At 43.9% G+C, this 11,913-nt stretch overlaps 2 protein-coding genes across 3 annotated transcripts; one reads left to right on the top strand and one right to left on the bottom strand.

The window, feature by feature from the left end:
• Window positions 1–995: 995 nt before the first annotated feature.
• LOC107277690 (disease resistance protein RGA2) lies at window positions 996–6,617 on the top strand. Of its 2 annotated transcripts, XM_015769018.3 has the most exons (4): window positions 996–1,396; window positions 1,504–1,895; window positions 2,900–4,409; window positions 4,514–6,617. In XM_015769018.3, exons 1-4 carry the CDS (start codon window positions 1,060–1,062, stop codon window positions 4,654–4,656), a joined length of 2,382 nt encoding a protein of 793 aa, XP_015624504.1. In that variant the 5' UTR covers window positions 996–1,059; the 3' UTR covers window positions 4,657–6,617. The 2 variants fall into 2 exon arrangements, with proteins under 2 accessions (XP_015624504.1, XP_015624498.1); XM_015769012.3 differs by having other exon boundaries at window positions 2,900–6,617.
• Window positions 6,618–8,391: 1,774 nt separating this feature from the next.
• LOC9271269 (aspartyl protease family protein At5g10770) lies at window positions 8,392–10,283 on the bottom strand. The gene is given in 2 exon segments (XM_066306779.1): window positions 8,392–9,945; window positions 10,100–10,283. Coding segments are annotated over 2 exon segments (1,425 nt in total). The 5' UTR covers window positions 10,233–10,283; the 3' UTR covers window positions 8,392–8,653.
• Between the last annotated feature and the right edge of the window lie 1,630 nt (window positions 10,284–11,913).

Genomic DNA, 11,913 nt, shown 5'->3' with positions numbered 1-11,913 from the left:
TATAATAGAAAATCTGGTTTAAAATTATTGTTTTCTTTCGGTACTTTCACTAAATATTTAACATTGGCCATCGTAAAAAAAAATACAGAGGAAGTGAAAATCCAGTTTTAAAAGCAATGTTTTTTTTCCAAGTAGTATGTAGTACGTATATATGCAATATTTGTTTTTCTTTTTTGCTGTATATCATTTCTTCTTTTCTGGTTTGTGGTTGTTAACTCGTACTTACTTATGCCATCTTGGCTTATTCCGGCCAATATTTTTCACGTAAGTATTACATGGTAGATTAGGAGGGATAGATTACTATTTATAATGGATCTAATTTAACGGGGTAAACTAATGGGTTCACCACTTAAATAAAAATTAAAGGCCAGACATTTTTCTTTTTCTTAGAGTTCCTAAGATTTTCTCTATTTTATTAGAATGCCATGTGGTAGCTTGAACTTATGCCTTCTTGGCTTATTCCGGCTAATATTTTCCAGGTAAGTATTACATGGTAGATTAGGAGGGATAGATTACTATTTATAATGGATCTAATCTAACGGGGTAAACTAATGGGTCTACCATTTAAATGAAAATTAAATGCTAGATATTTTTCTTTTCTTAGAATTTTTAAAATTTTCTCTATTTTATTAGAGCGTCATGTGGTAGTTTAAGAGCGATTTTAGAATACCATGTGGCGTTATGAGAGTGTTCATAGGAAGTTTAATGGATTTAGTATAAAAAGATAGATAGATAGATTTCTTCATATTACTCATCCTTGTGCTGTCAGTTATAAAAGTCGGACAGTTTTTAATGTTGACTACGCGTTTTCTTTGAAAAGTCTGCCCGTCTTAGTTGGTATGTCCACATATTATGTACTTATGTCATTTTCAGTACTAGTCACTTTTCTTTTTTTTTTTTTTAAAAAAAAGATGATTCGCTGGAAATTTCGACGACCGGTCAATGATCGAGGTGAGGGTGCAATGTTTGCACGCAGGACGCAGCTAGCAGCTACCGAGACAGTAGAGAGCTCCAATCCTTCTTTCCTATGCTCCTTGTCCCATTTCTCAAAAGCGTTCCATGGCAAATCCATGGAGGATTGCAGCTGTGGGTTGGGGCGTAACCGTGGTAGGATGGTTGATAGCGCCCATTATGAACTTGCTCGTGAACAAATTCGTTTCCTACATCGGCTTTAACGCGTCGCGGAAGCTCCGGGAACTGGAGATTCATACCCTCCCAAAACTGGAGGATATGCTGAGAGAACTAGAGGAGCAGAGGATGCAGAAAGAAGCTGAAGATGATAGATCTGCTGTGAAGAAACTGGAACAACCGTGCGAGGAGCTAAGGTCTGCCTTGTACGAAGCGGAGGACATCTTGGATCTCATCGATTATCACCAAATCAAGAACAAGGTCAATGGTATGTGTCTTTTTTCGATCTTTTTTTTTTCTTTCTAATCAATCTGGATCGATCAAAGGATGGAGAGAGCATGATGAAAAAAATGCGTACGTGCACGACCAAATCAGATTGCGATGACGACATCAACTGGCTGCACTACCTCCAGGACGCCGTCGGCGCTTGCATCAAGCTTTGCACCAGCAAATCTGCCGCGCTGTTCCCAATTTCTCGCCCACCACCGGATTCTACGGATCCCAACTGTAGCAGCAAATCTGCCGCGCTGCTACCAATTTCTCGCTCACCACTGGATACTCCGGCTCCGGATCCCAACTGTAGCAGCAGCAAATCTGCATCTGCCGCGCCGCTACCAATTTCTCGGCCTCCACCGGATACTACGGATCCGTTCCCTCTAGAAGGAGTAGACATTGTACCCTCGCTGCAACGGGTCCGTTCCTTCTACCAGCTTGCATGTTTTTACCGGAACTGGTCCTACGAAGTGATGGGCATCACAAACTACAAGGTACGTTCTGTCAGTCTCCCACAAGCCACATACTCTACTACCTCAATTCTAAAAAGGGTGTAGTTTTGGAACGCTTATATCCAACGTTTTATCGTCGTCTTATTTGATAAATTTTTATAATTAATATTTTTATTGTTATTAGATGATAAAACATGAATGGTACTTATGTATGACTAACTTTTTTTAAAAAAAAATTCATAATTTTTTTAAATAAAATGGACGGTCAAACGTTACACACAGAAATCTAAAACTATACATAAATTGAGGCAAAGGTAGTACTATATGGTGTCCTCCCGTTTCTTCCATATCATGTCGTCAAGAAGAAGAAGAAGAAGAAGAATAATAATAATAATAATAATAATAATAATAATAATAATAATAATAATAATAATAATAATAATAATAATAAAGAATTTAACAAGTTAAATCAATATGTAATATTGTATCACTTCAGAAATATATAGATTCAAATTTATTGTATAATTATTAATTATGAAAATAATAAATATGATTGTTAATTGGGCACATGTTCTACTTTAATTTTAATATTTTCAGTGCTTTTCCTGCTGTACTTCCATTGTTTTATGTTCCTATAAAATTGAAAAGATATGCCATGAACTTCATGTGTTTACGTTTCTTTGTTTTTTTTTCTTATCTGCATTCTGCTTTCTATCAGCCTCATCTTTTCGCTTATACTTATGCTTATCAGTCAAAATTTAAATTTTCAACCTTAAATTTGGAGTTGATTTGGGGGTTTTTCATCGAAGTTTACTTTTCAGCATTTACTTTTAAATCGCTAAGAACACATATATAAAAGTTTTATCTACAAATTACTTTTCGTTTACAAATATGACGTACCATGGGACCTATGTTTCTTCTTATGTTGCATTGTAAAGGAGAACTAAGAGTCTTTGAAGGAAAGTAAACCCAAAATATCAAGAAATGCGGATCATATATTTTCAACAATCAGCTTGTGTAATCATTTGAGGCTTTGTTTCTTGCAGGGGAGTGATTCTTTCCTGACTATTTGTGCCAAAAGGAAGTTGAGGAAAAGAATAGAAGCGATAGAAGAAATTTTGAACGACTGGAAACATCTTTGCACCGAATCGCATCAATCACATCTCTCGAACCAGGAAAGAAGCAGTAGATGGAATACAATTTCCAGCAATTACAGGCAGAGCATTAAACCTGTTACTAAACCAACGGTATTCGGTCGAGATGAGGAGCGTGAGGTCATTCATAGGATTCTCCGTGAGGGACCAGATGATCATGCAGCAAGCTCCAGTAACAGTAAGTGTTATCGTGTGATTTGCATACATGGCATTGCAGGATCTGGCAAGACTACCCTGGCACAATATGTTTGTGACTACGAAAAAGAGGATAAAGACAAATATTTCGACCCTATCATTCTCATTCATGTTTCTGAGACATTGAGAGCAGACTACATATTTCATGATATGCTTGAGGAGATCACAGAAAACCGGCATTCCAGTATTACTGATCGTAGAGAACTACAAAATAAGCTGAAGAAGGAATTAAGAGGCAAACGTTTCTTGTTGGTATTGGATGATGTCAATGATAAGAATGACCAGGAGCAGCGAGATTTACTTTCTCCACTTGATGTTGGGAAGAGAGGAAGCAGAATCCTAGTGACAGCTAGAAGAACAGATGTAGCTCTACGAGCTAATAGATATATTCAAATATCTGATTTGGACAAGGAGATATACTTTTCAATGTTCATGCATTACGCACTAGAAGGCACAAGCTTTGATGATCGAGATTTTATACCACTTGGGAGAAAAATTGCAGAAAAGCTACAAAGGTCACCTATTGCAGCAGTAATAGTGGGTGTCCGGCTTAAGCAAAACCCAGATATCACTTATTGGAGAGCAACATCAAACCTCGACGTGTTGAATTCTACCACAGGAGCTCTGCTCTGGAGCTATCAACAGCTTGATATGGATGTCAGGAGATGCTTTGAATTCTATAGCATATTTCCTAGAAGATATGAGTTGGAACGAGAGAGACTTATTAGCATGTGGATAGCACAGGGTTTGGTGAAGACAACCAATGCAAGAGAGGAGGATATGGAAGATGTCGGCGAGCTCTACTTTCATGAACTGCAGGTGTGCTCATTTCTTCAGCTAAAAAGGAAGGTTAATTCTGACACTAGTTCTGGGGAGTACTTCACGGCTCATGATTCGTTGTATGACGTAGCAAAGATGGTTGCTGGCAGCGACCGTGTTGAAATCAAGAAAGGCATTGTACAACATATTTCGAAATATGTTCGCCATGTTTGTATAATGTTCTACGATGAAGTATTCCCCGAGCAGATTTTGGAGCTGGCAAACTTGCGCACACTAATCATGTGCTATTCCATAAAGGAGATGAGTAAAAACGACTTTGAGCGTGTGCTGATGAGGCTAAGGAAATTGCGGGTGGTGTACTTGGACTTGCAAGATATGAGGACGGTCCCAGCATGTATTGGTGAACTAAAACATCTTCGTTATCTTGGTATTTCGCCATCCCTTAATTACAACGACATCACTTTGCCAGCCGAATTTGCCAAGCTTTACCATCTCCACGAGTTTTCGGTCACACCTTTCGTTAATTTGCAGTTTTCCTCCCCGGCGAAAATGGGGAACCTTGTCAATTTGCGGTATATGCACACGTGGAAAGGCTTGGACATTCCCAACATAGGGAGACTGAAATCGCTCCGAAATCTGTTTCGCTTCACTGTGAGGAAAGAGAAGGGATATGAGATACACCAGCTGGAATACCTGAACAACCTTCGTGGCAGGATGTTCATTGACTGTCTTGATAATATAAGAAGCAAAGAGGAGGCTGTTCGAGCCAGGCTAGCTGACAAGAGGCATATAACTGATCTGACGCTAAGTTGGGGTGGTGACGAACGCTCCGCATCAAGAACTGCACCTGTAACGGAGATGAGCAGCGGTCCAGAGCTTCAAATGCAAGCTGAGGTCCTTGAGGAGCTCCATCCACCAGCCTGGATTACATCCCTTTGCATCAGGGAATATAATGGTACGACATACCCAAGTTGGTTGTCAGTAAAAGGGGTCGTGCAGCAGGGAGAATTCCCGGCCGCATTGCAAATCCTTATGTTCTGGAGTTGTAAAGGCTCGAATAACCCACCCATGATTGGTGAGCGTTTCGGTCTTCTGCATCACCTCTCAATCACAGATTGTAGCTGGAACTCTTTGCCTGCCAACTTGGATTGCCTGACAAAGCTTGATATCCTGACCATCCAAGAGTGTCCAAATATACAGTCACTGCCGACGCTTCCCCAATCCCTCGTGAACATTGTAGTTTTTCAATGTAACCGCTTTCTCACAGAGAGCTGTCGGATACGTGGGCATCCAAATTGGCAAAAGATCAGGCATATACCGTACCAAAGCATACATTAATTTTGGGCTGTCTTTGAGAATACAAATGTTCACGCATGTGTAAGGAATATAGGCTGTGTTTAGTTCCACGCTAAAATTGGAAGTTTGAAGAAATTGGAACGATGTGACGGAAAAGTTTAAAGTTTGAAGAAAAAAATTGGAATCTAAACAGGGCCGTAGAGTCCTTTACATTCGCTTCGGAAGAGCCTTCCTTTGGAAGGGAGATGACCCCTAAAAGTTCAGTGTTGGAACCAGCTTGGTTAATTGGCAAGGTGTTTGCAAGCTGAAAACTGGTTCCGAAGGTCTAGGAATCCTAAACCTTGAGAAGTTTGCAAGAGCTTTGCGCCTCCGATGGCTTTGGCAGGAATGGAAGTCACCGGAGAAAGCATGGGTGGGTTCTGGTACGCCGTGCGATGACACCGATAAGCTCCTTTTCGCAGCAGCGACATCCATAACAATCGGAAATGGGGCGACTGTGAGTTTTTGGGAGTCAGCCTGGTGGCAGGAGAGAAGGATGAAAGATGTGGCACCGCTAGTCTACGCGGTCTCCAAGAAAAAGAATAGTACCCTCCAACATGCCTTGCAATCAGATCAATGGCTGCTCGATCTGGGATTTCCAGCGGACGTGGGCTGGACAACAGAGCTGATTGACCAACTTGTCACGGTTTGGACCGCCATCCAGACAATAGAGCTGACAGAACATGAGGACGACCAAATATCTTGGAAGCTCACTAGCCACGGTCAATATACGGCAACATCGGCCTATAATGCACAACTACTTGGAACAACGGCCAACAACCTAATTTGGAAGCCCTGGGCTCTTCGCAAATGCAAAACCTTCGCCTGGCTGGTCATTCAGAATAGAGTCTGGACCTCTGATAGACTATCTACCCGCGGATGGCCAAATGGATCCATATGTCCCTTATGTCGTCGGGTCCAGGAGACGGCTCTACACCTCCTCGCAGGCTGCCGCTACACAAAGAGAATATGGGCGACCCTAGCGGAATGGACGGCGTGCAACAATATCCACCCCAACCATTGGTGGCAGGTTTCGTCGGTGTTAGAATGGTGGGATCAAACCACAAGTGTAAAAGAGGCACCCAAAAAGGCTCTACGCTCCCTAACGTTCCTAGTCGTCTGGGAGATCTGGAATGAAAGAAATCGCAGAACATTCCAGCATAAGGAGCTCCCACCGAGTGGTCTTCTGACAAAAATCAAGGACGAGGCCAAGATATAGGCCTTAGCAGGCGCGCATCATCTGAGAAATTGGCTTGTTCCTTAGTTGACTAGGGCGAAAGGTCCTGAGTTTTTTTCTTTCCCTTTACACTGTACAGTTTTCTCCTTCTATATTCAATGAAATTGGCGGCTCACCGATTCGTTCAAAAAAAATGCGCTGAAAACTATGGGAGGTCTGGGATTTTGAACATTGGTTTTTAAGGGTATTAGATTTTTTTCTATTTTCTTTTAATTTTTTCTAAGTTGTTGTCGGTGACATGGGACCGGGAGTATCATGACTAGAGGCTTGAGGCAGACACAATCGCCCACGTAGCCTGGCACCCTCGGGGGGCGTCGGGCCCGAGGGTGATGTGTTCGCCCTCCTCTGTCTCCCCGAGGGGGTTGGACCGCTCCCGCCTCGGCCCCGAGGGCCGAGGCGCCCCGACCCCTTGTGGGTTTTGCGCCGCGCGTATGGGTTAGGTGAGCACAGCGGGGCTCACCTAACCACATTTATTGCGGTTTGGACGAGCGCGTCACGCCGCATGTAACGCAGTGCAGCGCGCTCGTTTATCCGGTCTGTGACCAGTCACAGACCGATCAGATCGTGGGTTAGGTGGCGACAGGCGGTCTGACGCACGCCTCGCCCCATCCCGTCAGGACGAGAGCCTCCAAGCACTCGTCCCTAGCCGGAGCCGGCGTGTTAGCTCCTGGAGATGGCACGTTGGTTCCGGTCAGATATATGCCAGGCTTCATCCTAACCATTACAGGCAAGATATTGTATGAAGAAGGGCGAACATGCAGATTGTTAAACTGACACGTGGTGGACAAGAATGACCGATTTGTAACCGGACTGACTATGGTCATGTCATCAGCAGACAGCCATGTTCCCACGTCGCGCCTGCTTCCGGCGGAAGTGGAGGTAGGTATGGGCCGTCCCATCAGAAGGTCATTCGGACGGCAGCCATACAAATCTCCGTCCATTAATGAAGAGAAGTCAAGTTGGAGGGAAGGGAGGATGAGTCCCGACACAAAAGAAAGAGAGGGAGAGATGGTGCATGTGGTATCCCCTTGAGATATAAAAGGAGGACCTTGCCCACTTAGAAAAGGGGGAAAAAACGATCCCAGAACGATCAGGGGCTGGCAGGCACTTTGTAGCTTCTTCATACACAGATCCACCAAAACACAGGAGTAGGGTATTACGCTTCTCAGCGGCCCGAACCTGTATACATCGCCCGTGTCTTGTGCTTTTTCCATTCTCGCGAACCTTCCACACACAGACCAGGAGTTTAGAACCTCACCCAGGGCCCCCGGCCGAACCGGCAAAGGGGGGCCTGCGCGGTCTCCCGGTGAGGAGCCCCAAGCTCCGTCAGTTGTTTTTTTCAATTTTGCTATATATTTGTCGAAAAATTTTCTCCTAAAAATTTGACAAATGTAAATTACAATACAATCGTAGTATAATTACACTGTAACTTATATAACTTTTACATAATTTTAAACCGTTAGATTTGTTTCAAGATTTATGCAAGTGAAGAAGGAAAAAAGTCATAACACGCACACATGTGAGAGGATTCGTTCCCACGACCTCCGTTTCACCAAGATAGCATGTTACGTAGAGATTTTAAAAGTTACATTGTAATTACATGCAAGTTACAGTGTAATTACATGGTGATTATATTATAATTACATCTGTCAAATTTTTGATTGAAAATTTATCGATAAATATATAGGTAATCATTTTTTTTGGAATTTATGATGCAATAGGTAGAGGAGAAGGGAAGGAGCATGCCCGATCGCTCTCGGTGATCACCCACCCATTAGCCCTCCCCGAACAAATCAAGTGCCTGCCAGTTGGGAACAAATCAAGTGCAAACTCTTCATTATTCATAAAAAAATCATTAAGAGAACACTACTTGTCAATACATTGATTTCTTGTGTTGCTATCACAAGACAATTATTTTTTTATACAAGATCAAAATACACTCATATATATTATGATGAAAACTACGTGTTGATGAATTTTTGCAAACGTATATAGTAATAGTATTCTTATCTCACAACCACAAACTAGTCGATAAGAGATCCATGCATGCATATGTACGACAGTACAAGACCAGCCTCGACGTTCGTGCGTCCGGCCGATCAGCAAGCGCCGACGCGGAAGCCGAAGACGCCGCCGCCGACGTCGTACAGGACCTCGAACGTGCGCTGCTGCACGTTGCCGATGGTGCCGAAGGCCTTGTCGTCGCGGGTGGGCGCGAACGCGAGGCAGCCGCCGGACACGATGCCGTGCGCGTCGAGGTCGACGACGGCGCCGCCGGCGAACACCAGCGCGACGGTCGGTATGCTGACCTTGTCCAGGCCGGTGAAGTTGAAGCACGTGTCGAGAATGCCCAGGGGCTCCGCCCTCGCGTACCGCGTCATCCCGGCTCGGAACGCCGACGACAGCGCCGCGTACGCCGCCGGCGGCAGCCGCGTGATCACCGTGCCGGAGTCCACCAGCGACCCGGCGGCGAACACCGACGGCGACAGCCCGAGCTTCTTCCCGCCCACGGCGATGTCCTCCAGGGCCGCGAAGTAGTACGTCGGGACCTTCTTGCTCCTGAGCATCGGCGTCGTCGCGAACCGCGACGCGCCGCCGCCGCCGCCGCTCGCCGGCGCGCCCAGCGTGAGGAACCCCGACGAGGCCGGCGTCGCCGGGAGGCAGTAGAAGAAGGACTTGCCGTACCTCGCCGCCGTCTGCGACACCGGCGACTGCGCGTCGCCGCCGAGGCCGATGAGGCCGTCGGTCTTGTCGTCCATGCCGGCGCCCAGCTCGGCGTGGCTGCACCCGAACTGGAAGCCCCTGACGACGTCGGAGCCGGACAGCGTCAGCACGTCGGAGCTGTACGTCCCGGTTGTGTTCGAGCCGTCGCCGTACTTGACGATGTACTGGCACCGCGACTTGGCGTCGCAGCCGTTGGCCTCGCCGCTGTCGCCGAGCTGCGCGCACGCGGCGGCGCTGCAGTTGAACGCCGCGTACGTGCTCGACGCGGCCGGGTCGAACAGCGCGCCGGCGTGGGCGTGGCACGGCGACGGGGCGGGGCACGGCTCGCACTGCACCCACGACACGTCGCTGCCGGTGTCGATGACCACCCTCTGCGTCACCGCCGGCGAGCCGAGCCCGACGGAGATGACGTACTCCAGCGTGTCCAGGGAGGAGCCCAGCGTGGTCGGCACGGACACCTTGGACGACTGGCCGTCCTCGCCGGCGGCCGTGCCGTTGCTGCCGGAGAACTTGCGTCGGATGTAGTCAGCTCGGAGCTGGTCACGGCGGAGCAGCTCCTCGTCGGTTGGCCTCTTCTCGCCGGAGTTGGGATCCGCCGGCGAGCATGGGCCGTACCGGTGGCTCAACGTCACCGAGCTCGTTCCATCTGAGGATGACGGAATGGTCGCTGCAAAAATTAAATTTCATTTCTTAGGAAATTTGAACTTTCACAAGAAGTATATTAAAACTTTCACTGCATGCAAAGTATATTAAACTTTCACTGCATGCATGAAATTTTAGTTGCAGAAAGATACGAGAGATTTTTATGGACAGTTCACTACCATTGGGCTCAGAGCAGACGGCCCTACTAGGATTAAGGTCAAGAACCTTGTAACTCTATTCATTTCCTGCACGAGCAACGAAAGAATGGTAACTGCACAAGAGGAGCAGCAACACAAGCGAAACAGAAGTCATTGCTGTTCCTTTGCTTCGTCCTAGGTAGCTAAGGCTATGGGCAAACCTGAGCTAGATAGATGCAGCTTCAAAACCCTACCTTCTCTATATATAAGAATCGGAGATCGATTTTCATCCTCCGATGGGACATCCTCTCGTTTCTTTCATTTCATCTAAATAGTTATAAAAAAATAAAAAAACTGATAACATAGATTAAATATGATATATATCACTTCATAGACGTCAAATTCGACTTTTAAAAGTTGTAAAAAAACTGAAACTAGTTAACATACAATCATAGTTGTATTTATTGTTTTTGTTACAATATGTAAAAGTCGAATTTTAAACTCGCATATCTATGGAGTGATACATGCCATATTAATCTAAATTATCATTTTTAAAAAAAAAAGTATAACTATTTAGGTGATAAAGAGATATTTTCTTGAGGGATGAAAACACCTTCTCATAAGAAACTATCTTAATCACAGCCCATTCAGTTCAGCTGATATGCTAACAGGTTCCACTAGCCAATAAATATTATAGATTATAAAGTTAATAAATAGTAAAAAAACTATGGACCAAGTATAGGGTGGCACGAATTAGAAAGTGGATTGTTTCTGTCCTTCGAGGGACATCCTCTTGTTTTCTTGTTTTATGCATGGTATTTAAAAAATCATAAATTTTTGTTAAAAAAAGTTAAAATAAAAAACATACAAGTTGAAATTCAACTTATACAAATTTGACTGTGATTACGCGTTCTATCCATAGTCAAATTTATTTTTTTTCAATTTGTATAAGTTGAATCTAAACATGTATGTTTGTGATGAAGCGATATATCACATATTTATCTATTTTACTATTTTTTTAAAAAAATGATGATTTTTAGACTACATGTAAAAACAGGGGACATTCTTAAATGAATAGAGTTTCCCCACGAATTATCCATATGCATCTCCATTAACTCTAAAAAAGACAGACCCCTTGACCGAGACTCATAGTTGACCCAGTAAATCAAAGTTCTTGCATTTTAAAACTAGATTTAATTTGTTGAAAGCCATAGCAAAGAAATGCAACCTAGGCAAGATCATCGCAAGTACGTCATGCATGTATAGCAAATTAAATGGCGACGCGCAACCGTTAGTATGAGAAAAATCATTGCTGTCACCTGTCACAGCATTCTCTGTTCATTTTATAAACTTCTTTAACCACAGAAATATTAACATCCCAAAAAATCAGTAAAGCTATTTAAGTTAGCAAGCAAAATATCCCAAAATGAGAAGTTTGGATTTTGAACACAATATATAGCAATTAGAAAAAAAGATCATAATACGAGCAAGAAAGAAAATAAAAAACTAAATAAAAAATATAAATATCAGTAACATTTTTCCTGTTCTAGGTATTCAAAATTCTATCTCGATCTAAATTAAATTTTATTAATGGAGAACTTTTTGGATCACATTTGATATTTTTTATGCAACATTTAATAAGTTCATGGATAAAGAAAGGCAAATCTTTTTTTTTTAAGAAACGACTCGCACCCGATGGTGCAAAATTTTATATTGATATAGCATGAAAGATACAACATTATAACCTTTGGAGGTTAACCGGGAAAAAAAACAAAAACAAACACACCAGCACCGCACGCTGGCAGCTCCTCACACAACCCAAAAGAAGGCGCTAGCACCAAGCCGACCGCCATATG

The sequence above is a fragment of the Oryza sativa genome, chromosome 1, assembly GCF_034140825.1.
Source record: "Oryza sativa Japonica Group chromosome 1, ASM3414082v1".
Taxonomy (NCBI): domain Eukaryota; kingdom Viridiplantae; phylum Streptophyta; class Magnoliopsida; order Poales; family Poaceae; genus Oryza; species Oryza sativa.
Note: the sequence above shows the minus strand (reverse complement) of the source record. Positions and strands in the feature narration are given on the sequence as shown.